The 14,541-nt window shown below is 40.6% G+C and overlaps 1 protein-coding gene across 4 annotated transcripts in view; it reads left to right on the top strand.

Annotated features, from left to right (window-relative positions):
* The window catches only part of kiaa1549la (KIAA1549-like a), a 52,798-nt gene that overhangs the window by 27,171 nt on the left and 11,086 nt on the right, over positions 1-14,541 (top strand). For 3 of the 4 annotated variants that reach the window (XM_036958314.1, XM_021575642.2, XM_021575622.2), the window contains 7 exons: positions 206-396; positions 3,001-3,128; positions 5,938-6,065; positions 6,349-6,563; positions 8,878-9,016; positions 12,408-12,779; positions 12,972-13,069. In XM_036958314.1, the coding sequence (XP_036814209.1) occupies positions 206-396; positions 3,001-3,128; positions 5,938-6,065; positions 6,349-6,563; positions 8,878-9,016; positions 12,408-12,779; positions 12,972-13,069 (1,271 nt within the window). The remainder of the gene's footprint in view (positions 1-205; positions 397-3,000; positions 3,129-5,937; positions 6,066-6,348; positions 6,564-8,877; positions 9,017-12,407; positions 12,780-12,971; positions 13,070-14,541) is intronic. The other variant, XM_021575632.2, reaches the window with a different exon arrangement.

The following is a 14,541-nucleotide window of genomic DNA, read 5'->3' as shown; positions in this document are numbered from 1 at the left end:
ATCTGAACTTAAAGGTGCCATTAGACGTTTTGTTTAACATTTAGTAGAATCCCATTCTGTCTTTACTTGCTGACTGAGAAAAAACAGAGCTCACTGAGCCGACTGCTCGTTTACTTTGTCTGTAAATGAAATGTCATTCTCTTAAAGCACTCCTTTACTTTACCATATATCATCGTAAACCCTTCCCTAACCTTCTCTACCCCAGCCTGTGCAGGGATTTGACTATGCCAAGAAGCATATGGGCCATCAGCAAGGTGAGGAGACCATCTCTGTTACCAAGGAGACGCTGGTCCTGGGCCTCCCGGTGAGAGATGCCCCATTGTCATTGGACAGGAAGGTGCACCAGGATGGGGCCGCTTCTAAAAGACCCCCTTCTGCTGACATCATCCACAAAGGGTAAGAAGAACGCCGATTGAAATGGAAACCGAATTATAGGATCTCTATGAAGATTGATCCCTGTTTACTATAGATTACCAGACCACATTTGGATTTGTTTGTGCCAATACTTTAAGTCAAGGAAAATTCACAATAAGTATTACAGTCTTGGACAGATTGCATAGAATCTGCTTAAATCTGCTCATGTTGACTGGCTTACAGTTTGCCTGGGTGTTGCCAATTGCCCGATTCGTAGCCGTCTATCACTCAGTTAAGGCAATAGAAAGCTAAAATGTTGTTACAAAACATGAGTCATGAATGTGTTATTGCCGTGCCACAAAACGGATAGAGCCTGCTGTCTTTCCTCTAGTCTAGAAGACAAAGCCAAGCTTTTGCTGCTGTTTTGAGCCATCTTTTCTTTGAATTTCCCACGCATTAAAATTCTAATTTTAACACAGAGACATTTACAGACCACCAAAGCCTTGATTTTTTTGTTTATTGACCCAGCCCAAGACATCAGTCATTGTCTTAAAGCTGTCAAATGTAGTAGATCTCCCCTATCTTCGGCTGATTTAGACCCACCACGTTTTTAAAATATTTACTGCTGCCAAGCTGGAGGTGTGACACGAGTCTGCTACAATGATCATTGGGTTTTGAAGGCACTGCAGTGTAGACCTGGGTTCAAATAGCATTGGAAATATCTCCAATGCTTTGAGTATTTGCTCTAGCCTTCCTGGAGTACCAGATTTGGGGGGGGGGGGGGGGGGGGCAGTTTTTAAACTATTCTATTGGTCCTTTTAAACCCAATCAAGCTCAATCAAACACCAATAAAGTATTATTTTAAATATTATGTGAACCCAGGTCTGCTGCAGCGGCTGCTATTCCAGTCACTCTTTGGATGGACCGCAGGGCTCATTCAGACTGGGATTAGCAAGGCTTCAAAAGGCTACAAAACACACAGCTGTGCAGTGTGATGATTAAAGCATAAAACGCCTTTGAAAAGCTGCTGAGAATAATAATTGGTAAAACAAGCAGGCGGTAAACACACATGGTGGTGTAAAGTGAATAGAGGCTGAACACTGGGCATGGAGAGAGACATAGTGGTGTAAAGTGAATAGAGGCTGAACACTGGGCATGGAGAGAGACATAGTGGTGTAAAGTGAATAGAGGCTGAACACTGGGCATGGAGAGACACAGTGGTGTAAAGTGAATAGAGGCTGAACACTGGGCATGGAGAGAGACATAGTGGTGTAAAGTGAATAGAGGCTGAACACTGGGCATGGAGAGAGACATAGTGGTGTAAAGTGAATAGAGGCTGAACACTGGGCATGGAGAGACACAGTGGTGTAAAGTGAATAGAGGCTGAACACTGGGCATGGAGAGAGACATAGTGGTGTAAAGTGAATAGAGGCTGAACACTGGGCATGGAGAGAGACATAGTGGTGTAAAGTGAATAGAGGCTGAACACTGAACATGGAGTGAGTGAGCTACATAGCCTGGAGAGATCCTTCCAGGGCCATGTTTGATTCAGTGTTCCTCTGGGCTCAGGTTGACAGGAATACATGCATCCTCAATCTGTTCTCTCTCTCTCCCCCTCCCTCTCCCTCTCTCTCTCTTCCCTCTCTCTGTCTGACCATGAATCACAGGAGTAGAACTGTACCTCATTATAGAAGCCTCATGATTGCGAATGCTGATTCCATTTAGTATTTCTGAATGCATTACACCCTTAGAATAATCTAATCTTGTTTAACCCATAACTAAAATCACGTATTTGGTCAGATGCCCGATTATGTTTAAGTAGTCTGTCCATGAGGGATTAAGAATAATCTGATACAAACATTCTGAAGAGCAATGTCGATATGAGCTGACATAATGGGTGTGTGTGTTCCTAGCTGTCTTATCTGACATAACATCAGGCTCCTGTGTTAGTCACTGGTGTCAGTCTGTTGGTTACACCTGAAAAGATACCAGGCGAGGGTAGTTTGACATTAAGATAGTATCTCCCACTGTTCCAGCCTGTGGCCTTGTTGTGAAGCATAGCTTTAGATAGAACACAGCCTTTATCGGTGTCTCTGTCACCAGGGTTGAACAGTGACATGTTATATGTAATCCCATTGCAAAAAAACGAACTGTAATCAGATGCGTTACCATGAAAAAATATTGCAATCAGATTACAGATACTTTTGAAAAACTAGATGATTATGTTTGCGAAAAAAGACATGACACCTTTTCTGTTTTTTCAATGACATTCAATTCATCATTGAAAAAAGGTGGCAGTAATTTTGTTCCACCTGATCGAGTCTGAAACCACTATGATGAAGCACCAAATGTGTTTAAAGGATTATTTTTGTTGTCTTCTAATGCTGTAATCTAAAAGTAACATTACTGAGTTTGGTTAAATCCAAAAGTTGTTACTGATTACACATTTTGGGCAGGTAACTATGGTAACTTCAATGGATTATGTTTACTAAGTAACCTATCAACCCTGTCTGTCACATACTGCAGTCAGATCTCACAGGTTAGAACTGGCCAGGGGGCTGTGTGATAGCAGCATTACCCTTGGATAATACTGTATGCACAAAGCTTACCACTGCCTGCCTCTGTTGCTATGGTTACCTGCGGCAGGTTGCCAAGCGAGGACGGCTCAGTTACAAGCAATGAATCCGGGAAACTCAACACGGGCAAGAGCTCGATGGTACGGAGGCCTGCGGTACAGAACAGCGCCAAGGAGGATCTACTACACAAGAGGAACGGTGAGAGAGAGGAGAGAGGCCATACTCCGGCTACTGTACTGCTGAGAGGCCATACTCCGGCTACTGCTGCTTGTCCCTACTGCTGCCCACCACAATATTGTGTCCTCACACAGGCTTGATACACCATACGGCCATTAGAGAGAACTAATGAATTGTAAATTAAAATAAGCACTTACTGTATATGCAGGGATGCACAAACACACAGTATGCACCATGGAAACACACATACACATACACACACACAAGCATCTTTCTATTTCCCTCCTATCTAACTGCAGTAGCTGTAACACTCAGGCAGTGTGAGTGGGGATGTGAGGAAGGGTCTGATGAATGATAAAAGGATGATGCAGTGGCAGCCACTGAAAGTCCTCATTGTTCTTGAACTTCAGATATTTACCTAACTGGATGCATCAAATGAAAGGTGACAGTCTGGTAGAATTGCATTTTTACACAATGTTTCCATTGTTATTTGGAAGTTGTCTATGATGTTTGATATGCCTTAATATCTCAAGGTTAGATTACACACTGCATTACAGTAAGCGTCTCAACTTCAGAAATTATGTTGAGACGATGTCCAGTCAATATTGTTACTGTGGCATCTAGAAAGCTTTCATTTTCAACCGTCTAGCAATGGTTACCCAACATTTTACTGGTGAGATGTATTATAACGTAGTTTACATATTAACGTATTATAACGTAGTATACATATTAACGTATTATAACGTAGTTTACATATTAACGTATTATAACGTAGTATACATATTAACGTATTATAACGTAGTATACATATTAACGTATTATAACGTAGTTTACATATTAACGTATTATAACGTAGTTTACATATTAACGTATTATAACGTAGTTTACATATTAACGTATTATAACGTAGTTTACATATTAACGTATTATAACGTAGTTTACATATTAACGTATTATAACGTAGTTTACATATTAACGTATTATAACGTAGTTTACATATTAACGTATTATAACGTAGTTTACATATTAACGTATTATAACGTAGTTTACATATTAACGTATTATAACGTAGTTTACATATTAACGTATTATAACGTAGTTTACATATTAACGTATTATAACGTAGTTTACATATTAACGTATTATAACGTAGTTTACATATTAACGTATTATAACGTAGTTTACATATTAACGTATTATAACGTAGTTTACATATTAACGTATTATAACGTAGTTTACATATTAACGTATTATAACGTAGTTTGCATATTAACGTATTATAACGTAGTTTACATATTAACGTATTATAACGTAGTTTACATATTAACGTATTATAACGTAGTTTACATATTAACGTATTATAACGTAGTTTACATATTAACGTATTATAACGTAGTTTACATATTAACGTATTATAACGTAGTTTACATATTAACGTATTATAACGTAGTTTACATATTAACGTATTATAACGTAGTTTACATATTAACGTATTATAACGTAGTTTACATATTAACGTATTATAACGTAGTTTACATATTAACGTATTATAACGTAGTATACATATTAACGTATTATAACGTAGTTTACATATTAACGTATTATAACGTAGTTTACATATTAACATATTATAACGTAGTTTACATATTAACGTATTATAACGTAGTTTACATATTAACGTATTATAACGTAGTTTACATATTAACGTATTATAACGTAGTTTACATATTAACGTATTATAACGTAGTTTACATATTAACGTATTATAACGTAGTTTGCATATTAACGTATTATAACGTAGTTTACATATTAACGTATTATAACGTAGTATACATATTAACGTATTATAACGTAGTTTGCATATTAACGTATTATAACGTAGTTTATATATTAACGTATTATAACGTAGTTTACATATTAACGTATTATAACGTAGTTTACATAGTAACGTATTATAACGTAGTTTATATAGTAACGTATTATAACGTAGTTTACATATTAACGTATTATAACGTAGTTTACATATTAACGTATTATAACGTAGTTTACATATTAACGTATTATAACGTAGTTTACATATTAACGTATTATAACGTAGTTTACATATTAACGTATTATAACGTAGTTTACATATTAACGTATTATAACGTAGTTTACATATTAACGTATTATAACGTAGTTTACATATTAACGTATTATAACGTAGTTTACATATTAACGTATTATAACGTAGTTTACATATTAACGTATTATAACGTAGTTTACATATTAACGTATTATAACGTAGTTTACATATTAACGTATTATAACGTAGTTTACATATTAACGTATTATAACGTAGTTGACATATTAACGTATTATAACGTAGTTTGCATATTAACGTATTATAACATAGTTTACATATTAACGTATTATAACGTAGTTTACATATTAACGTATTATAACGTAGTTTACATATTAACGTATTATAACGGCAAATTCCTCAGGGGAAATAGAAAATGAGTGATTGTATTATTTCCCTCTCAAGACCTTAGACGTACATTTAGAATGCCATTTACTTTCCCTTGGGTATAAGCCATCTCCTATATTTTCTAGTTTTCATACATTAATACTTTCCCCACGTCTACAGTATATACAGAGTGATCTGAGCACTGAAGCAGTTAACCTAGGACAACATCTGCTCTGTTTGATTGGTGCTGATGAGAGACGAGTACACCATGAACCCCACTGTAGCCAACCGCCATATGACGTCAGTGAAGTGCTCACAGCAGTATCAGTCATAGCTGGGCTAGCTAGCGCTATGCTAATTAGCAATGTCCTCTCATCCCAGCAGATCCCTATGAGGACCACACTGGCTCACTGCGACTCATCACCATCAAGCCAATGGCGGCCCAGCCCACCTACTCCTACCCATCCTCCTCCAGTCACAGCCAGGACTCAGTCGTCCTCAATGGGGAGGTGAGACACCACCCCCAGCCTGCTGGTTACATTGTGTCTGCCAGATGAAGATTCTAAAGATGAATGTTCTGGATGTGTATTGTAAAAGCAGTGTAGAAGTGGAACTATATTTCTGCAGACATCTAAGGGTTTGGGCCAATGGGAAGTAGGAATGGATTTGGAACCGATTGTTTCTTTATAGAGAAGAGGGACCTCAGTAGATACCTCACCACGTTTACTTCAAATACCAAGTAATGTCAAACTAGAATCAATACTAATGTAATACAAATTACTTCGTCTACAGGCAAATGTGGGGCTCAAGCAGAAGTCCGACATCGAACACTACAGGAACAAACAACGGCAGAAAGCCAACAGAAAAGGCTACTGTGATTTCCCTGTTACAGACAATGGCATCCACCCATTCAACCCCAGAGAGAGGCACAGCAGGCATGAGAATGCCAAGGAGCCAATGACTGCTGAGGAGAAGAGGGCATCCTATGCAGGATGCCACATCAGGAGGTGGGGGAGCAGACAGAGAAATGCCTCTTTTTGCATCCACATTATGTAATATGCCAAGAGACATACAGTACGCTATACAGGAAGAATTGCTTTCATGTTTGAGTGGGTGTTCAGTGGGTGTTCAGTGGGTGTTCAGTGGGTGTTTAGTGGGTGTTTAGTGGGTGTTCAGCTGGTGTTCAGCTGATGTTCAGTGGGTGTTCAGTGGGTGTTCAACGTAAACAGATCCACTGGTATAAAAGTGACTTTTCAGAATGCCTACATGTACCGGTGACTGCAGCACTGGGACATCGTTAATGTGACAAAATCTCTTGCAGGGGGATGCCAAGCATCAAGTTTGTTTACAATCATATAATAACTTATGTATTGAACACTAGTCACTTTACTAATGTTTACGCACTGTTTCACCCACTTTATATGTACAGCGTATATACTGTATTCTAGTCCAGGCTCATCCTATGTACAGTTGAAGTCGGAAGTTTACATACACTTTAGCCATATACATTTAAACTCAGTTTTTCCACAATTCCTGACATTTAATTATAGTAAAAAAATCCCTGTTTTAGGTCAGTTAGGATCACCACTATATTTTAAGAATGTGAAATGTCAGAATAATAGTAGCGAGAGTAATTTATTTCAGATTTTATTTCTTTCCTCACATTCCTAGTGGGTCAGAAGTTTTTGGTAGTATTTGGTAGCATTGCCTTTAAATTGTTTAACTTGGGTCAAATGTTTCGGGTAGCCTTCCACAAGCTTCCCACAATAAGTGGGGTGAATTTTGACCCATTCCTCCTGACAGAGCTAGTGTAACTGAGTCAGGTTTGTAGGCCTCCTTGCTCGCACACGCTTTTTCAGTTCTGCCCACAAATGTTCAAATGGATTGAGGTCAGGGCTTTGTGATGGCCCCTCCAATACCTTGACTTTGTTGTCCTTGAGCCATTTTGCCACAACTTTGCTTAGGGTCATTGTCCATTTGGAAGACCCATTTGCGACCAAGCTTTAACTTCCTGACTGATGTCTTGAGATGTTGCTTCAATATATCCACATCATTTTCCTACATCATGATGCCATTTATTTTGTGAAGTGCAGCAGTCCCTCCTGCAGCAAAGCACCCACACAACATGATGCTGCCACCCCCGTGATTCACTGTTGGGATGGTGTTCTTTGGCTTGCAAGCCTCCCCCTTTTTCCTCCAAACATAACGATGGTCATTATTGCCAAACAGTTCTATTTTTGTTTCATCAGACCAGAGGACATTTCTCCAAAAAGTACAATCTTGTCCCCACGTGCAGTTGTAAACCGTATTCTGTCTTTTTAATGGCGGTTTTGGAGCAGTGGGTTCTTCCTTGCTGAGAAGCCTTTCAGGTTATGTCGATATACGACTTGTTTTACTGTGGCTATAGATACTTCTTTACTGTTTCCTTCAGCATCTTCACAAGATCCTTTGCTGTTGTTCTGGGATTGATTTGCACTTTTTGCACCAAAGTACGCTCATCTCTTGGGGACAGAATGTGTCTCCTTCCTCAGCGGTATGGCGGCTGCGTGGTCCCATGGTGTTTATACTTGCGTACTATTGTTTGTACAGATGAATGTGGTACATTCATGTGTTTGGAAATGGCTCCCAAGGATGAACCAGACTTGTGGAGGTCTTAGCTGATTTATTTAGATTTTTCCATGATGCCAAGCAAAAATGCACAGAGTTTGAAGGTAGGCCTTGAAATACATCCACAGGTACACCTCCAATTGACTCAAATTATGTCAATTAGCCTATCAGAGGCTTATAAAGCTATGACATAATTTTCTGGAAATTTTCAAGATGTTTAAAGTCACAGTCATAGTGTATGTAAACTTCTGACCCACTGGAATTGTGATACAGTGAATTATAAGTGGAATAATCTGTCTGTAAACATTTGTTGGAAAAATGACTTGTGTCATGCACAAAGTAGATGTCCTAACCGACTTGCCAAAACTACAGTTTGTTAACAAGAAATTTGTGGAGTGGTTGAAAAATGAGTTTTAATGACTCCAACCCAAGTGTATGTAAACTTCCGACTTCCAACTGTAACTTATTTTAGTATTTTTCTGGATGATGTGTATTGTATTGGTGGATACTGGTGCACTGTTGGAAACATCTGAAAATCTGTGTACGCGACCAATCAACTCTGATTTGATTTGAAATACACATTTGAAATGTCTGAAATATTCCTGTGATGGTGCAAACCTATGCTGCAGAGCAGGGCCATTTTTACTGATGAGGATGATGAGGATTATGATGGAGAATGTCATGACGATGGCAACTATGATATCCCTATTTCAGGCATCCCCCATCCAGAGAGCCAGCCTACTGGAGCCGTCAGTCCCTGGCTGCCAGCAGCCCTGGCCCCGTGGAGACGGAGATGGACCTGCTGGTCCTCAGGGAGAGGTCTAGAAGAGGGATCCGCAACAGCGGCTATGACGTGAGGCCTCACTGAGTATCACTGCTGAACATTGTCCATTTTAAGACATCCATGAGATGTAAAACAGGGATGGTCAATTCCAGTCCTCACGGGCCGGAGTGGTGACACACATTTTCCCCATCCCTAGCAAACACAGCTGATTAAACTCATTGCATTCTAAGCTAAAGATCATGATTAATTGATTATTGGAGTCAGTTGTATTAGTAGCTGGGGCAAAAGTGTGACACTAATCAGGCCGCCGAGGACTGGAGTTACGCATCCCTGTCCTGAAATGTACACCATACTACTAGAGTCACTGCATGGGCAAAAGGAGTTGAGCATAGATACGTTCTGATACTGGGGTGCAATAACCTAAAGAAAACCCTAGAACAAAGCCTGTCCCAAAATGCCTATCTCTTCCAATCCTTATTCTAAGCTCTATGGCTCAAATGAAGAGGATTACCTTCATCTAAACTTTAAAACCTCCATCTAGCACAGCGATGGAGCTCGTTCTTACCCTACATTATTTATCTCATATGTATATACTGTACTCTATATCATCTACTGCATCTTTATGTAATACATGTATCACTAGCCACTTTAAACTATGCCACTTTGTTTACATACTCATCTCATATGTATATACTGTACTCGATACCATCTACTGCATCTTGCCTATGCCGCTCTGTACCATCACTCATTCATATATCTTTATGTACAGTGCCTTGCGAAAGTATTCGGCCCGCTTGAACTTTGCGACCTTTTGCCACATTTCAGGCTTCAAACATAAAGATATAAAACTGTATTTTTTTGTGAAGAATCAACAACAAGTGGGACACAATCATGAAGTGGAACGACATTTATTGGATATTTCAAACTTTTTTAACAAATCAAAAACTGGAAAATTGGGCGTGCAAAATTATTCAGCCCCCTTAAATTAATACTTTGTAGCGCCACCTTTTGCTGCGATTACAGCTGTAAGTCGCTTGGGGTATGTCTCTATCAGTTTTGCACATCGAGAGACCGAATTTTTTTCCCATTCCTCCTTGCAAAACAGCTTGAGCTCAGTGAGGTTGGATGGAGAGCATTTGTGAACAGCAGTTTTCAGTTCTTTCCACAGATTCTCGATTGGATTCAGGTCTGGACTTTGACTTGGCCATTCTAACACCTGGATATGTTTATTTTTGAACCATTCCATTGTAGATTTTGCTTTATGTTTTGGATCATTGTCTTGTTGGAAGACAAATCTCCGTCCCAGTCTCAGGTCTTTTGCAGACTCCATCAGGTTTTCTTCCAGAATGGTCCTGTATTTGGCTCCATCCATCTTCCCATCAATTTTAACCATCTTCCCTGTCCCTGCTGAAGAAAAGCAGGCCCAAACCATGATGCTGCCACCTCCATGGTTGACAGTGGGGATGGTGTGTTCAGCTGTGTTGCTTTTACGCCAAACATAGCGTTTTGCATTGTTGCCAAAAAGTTCAATTTTGGTTTCATCTGACCAGAGAACCTTCTTCCACATGTTTGGTGTGTCTCCCAGGTGGCTTGTGGCAAACTTTAAACGACACTTTTTATGGATATCTTTAAGAAATGGCTTTCTTCTTGCCACTCTTCCATAAAGGCCAGATTTGTGCAATATACGACTGATTGTTGTCCTATGGACAGAGTCTCCCACCTCAGCTGTAGATCTCTGCAGTTCATCCAGAGTGATCATGGGCTGCATTCCTGATCAGCCTTCTCCTTGTATGAGCTGAAAGTTTAGAGGGACGGCCAGGTCTTGGTAGATTTGCAGTGGTCTGATACTCCTTCCATTTCAATATTATCGCTTGCACAGTGCTCCTTGGGATGTTTAAAGCTTGGGAAATATTTTTGTATCCAAATCCGGCTTTAAACTTCTTCACAACAGTATCTCGGACCTGCCTGGTGTGTTCCTTGTTCTTCATGATGCTCTCTGCGCTTTTAACGGACCTCTGAGACTATCACAGTGCAGGTGCATTTATGAGGAGACTTGATTACACACAGGTGGATTGTATTTATCATCATTAGTCATTTAGGTCAACATTGGATCATTCAGAGATCCTCACTGAACTTCTGGAGAGAGTTTGCTGCACTGAAAGTAAAGGGGCTGAATAATTTTGCACGCCCAATTTTTCAGTTTTTAAATTGTTAAAAAAGTTTGAAATATCCAAAAATGTCGTTCCATTTCATGATTGTGTCCCACTTGTTGTAGATTCTTCACAAAAAAATACAGTTTTATATCTTTATGTTTGAAGCCTGAAATGTGGCAAAAGGTCGCAAAGTTCAAGGGGGCCGAATACTTTCGCAAGGCACTGTACATATTCTTTATCCCTTTACACTTGTGTGTATAAGGTAGTAGTTTTGGAATTGTTAGCTAGATTACTCGTTGGTTATTACTGCATTGTCGGAACTAGAAGCACAAGCATTTCGCTACACTTGCATTAACATCTGCTAACCATGTGTATGTGACAAATAAAATTTGATTTGATTTCTTAGAGCTATCATTTATGCTGCATGCACAGGCACTACATTGCTGAATGTCAGTGAACGTGAACATGATTATAGTCTGTTCAGTGATTCAGATGCAAAATTCGATACCAGTTAATATACTGAACAAAAATGTATACGCAACAATTTAAAAGATTTTACTGAGTTACAGTAATATAAATCCAATTTATTTATAAAGCCCTTCTTACATCAGCTGATATCTCAAAGTGCTGTACTGAAACCCAGCCCCAAACCACAAACAGCAAGCAATGCAAGTGTAGAATCAATATAAGGCCATCAGTCAATTGAAATAAATTCATTAGGCCCTAACCTATGGCTTTCACATGATTGGGCAGGGGTGCCCCCAGTGGGTGGGGTGGGGGACACTGGAGAGCCAGGCCCAGCCAATCAGAATGAGTTTTTCCCCACAAAAGGGCTTTATTACAGACATAAATATTCCTCAGCATTTCTTGCAGTCAGCATGCCAATTGCATGCTCCCTCAACACTTGAGACATCTGTGGCATTGTGTTGTATGACAAAACTGCACATTTTAAAGTGGCCTTTTATTGTCCCCAGAACAAGGTGCACCTGTGTAATGACCATGCTGTTTAATATGTTTCTTGATATTCCACACCTGTCAGGTGGATGGATTATCTTTGCAAAGGAGAAAAGCTGACTAACAGGGATGTAAACTAATTTGTGTGAAACATTTGAGAGAAATATGTTTTTTGTGCTTATGGAAAATGTCTGGGATTTTTGATTTCAGCTCATGAAACATGGGATCAACACTTTACATGTTGCGTTTACATTTTGGTTCAGTGTAGCTCTGAATGTGCTGAGCCTTTAAATTGCAAATGGATAACCCTGTGTGTGTGTGTGTTTGTGTGTGTCTGCCTTCCTGTGTGTCAGGTGGAGCCGCTTGAGGAGACCAACGTGGACCGACTGATGAGCTCCCTGGGTTATGGTGGAAGCCATCAGGTCAAGGGTCTCTCAGACTCGTCCACTCTGAGCTCTCAGCCTTCCATCGGCGAGGTCCGTCAGCAGATGCAGCTCCTGCTGGGTAATGCCTTTGGGCTGGCCCCAGATGAGGCCCTGCCCTCCAACCACCACCACCCCCACATTCACCCCCACCTCCACAGTTCCTACAACCCCAGTCACACCAGCCCCTACTCCGAGGGAGTGACCAGTGCCCCTGGCACCATGAACCACCCATGTGGAGGAGGCCGCCAGCATGGGTCTGCCTACGGGCCGGAAATGCACCAGTGTAGCTTACCCAAGCCTGTGAGTGCATTGATTAGATCATGCAATAAATCAACAACAAAAAATGTCTATGTTTACGGTGGTGTTTTAAACAAAAATCCTGAATGCTATTGTAGAACATCCACATAATAAGATGGTATCTGTATAGGACATTATGTTTAAACACCCACACACTGATTGAACTGTGTCTGTGTGTTGTGTTTGGTGCTGCAGGGCTTCAGGTTCACTCAGCTTCCTGACATGTGCGTTGGACCTCCGCCCACTCTGATCCCCTCCAGACCTGGACCCCCTCCCGGGACCTCAATGAGGCGGTACGAAGCTCCCTCCTCCTCCCTTCAAGCTGTTAGAAAGACAGTAAACGGATGCAAATAACATTCATTCCAATATATGCACATCCACACAGTGCTAAACATGCTCAACCTACTACACTGAACAACAATCTAAATGCAACATGCAACAATTCAAAGATTTTACTGAGTTACAGTTCATATAAGGAAATCAGTCAATTGAAATGAATTTATTTGGCCCTAATCTATGGATTTCACATGACTGGGAATACAGATATGCATCTGTTGGTCACAGATATCTGAAAAAAGTAGGGGTGTGGATCAGAAAACCAGTCAGTATCTGGTGTGACCACATTTTGCCTCATGAAGTGTGACACATCTCCTTCACATATAATTGATCAGGGTGTTGATTATGGCCTGTGGAATGTTGTCCCACTCCTCTTCAACGGCTGTGCGAAGTTGCTGAATATTGACGGGAACTGGAACACGCTGTCGTGCACTTCGATCCAGCGTATCCCAAACATGCTCAATGGGTGACATGTCTGGTGAGTATTCAGGCCATGGAAGAACTGGGACATTTTCAGCTTCCAGGAATTGTGAACAGATCCTTGCAACATGGGACAGCGAATTATCATGTTGACATGAGGTGATGGCAGCGGATGAATGGCACGACAATTGGCCTCAGGATCTTGTCACGGTATCTCTGTGCATTCAAATTGCCATCGATGAAATGCAATTGTGTTCGTTGTCCATAGCTTATGCCTGCCCATACCATAACCCCACCGCCTCCATGGGACACTCTGTTCAAAACGTTGACATCAGCAAACCGCTCGCCCACACAATGCCATCTGACCGGTACAGTTGAAACCGGGATTCATCAGTGAAGAGCGCACTTCTCCAGCATGCCAGTGCTATTGAAGGTGAGCATTTGCCCACTGAATTCGGTTACGACGCCAGTCAGCTACACTGAGATAGAAATTTGGCACAAACTGTCAGAAACGTTGGTTATGCAAACCCACAGTTTCATCAGCAGTCCGGATGGCTGGTGTCAGATGATCCCGCAGGTGAAGAAGCCGGGTGTGGAGGTCCTAGGCTTGAGCATGGTCTGCGGTTGTGAGGCCGGTTGAAAGTACTGCCAAATCCTCTAAAACAATGTTGGAGGCGGCTAATGGTAGAGAAATGCACATTCAATTATCTGGCAACAGCTCTGGTGGACATTCCTGCAGTCAGCATGCCAATTGCACATTCCCTCAAAACTTGAGACATCTGTGGCATTGTGTTGTGTGACAAAACTGAACATTTTAGTGGCCTTTTATTGTCCCCAGTGCAGGGTGCAGCTGTGCAATGAATATTGCTGTTTAATCAGATTCTTGATATGTCACACCTGTCAGGTGGATTATCTTGGAAGGAGAAATGCTCACTAACAGGGGTGTAAATAAATTTGTGAACCAAATTTAAGAGAAATAAGCTTTTTGTGTGTATGGAAAATGACTGGG

Source organism: Oncorhynchus mykiss, chromosome 2 (genome assembly GCF_013265735.2).
Source record: "Oncorhynchus mykiss isolate Arlee chromosome 2, USDA_OmykA_1.1, whole genome shotgun sequence".
Classification (NCBI taxonomy): domain Eukaryota; kingdom Metazoa; phylum Chordata; class Actinopteri; order Salmoniformes; family Salmonidae; genus Oncorhynchus; species Oncorhynchus mykiss.
The sequence above is the reverse complement of the archived record's forward strand: the minus strand, read 5'-3'. Positions and strand labels throughout refer to the sequence as shown.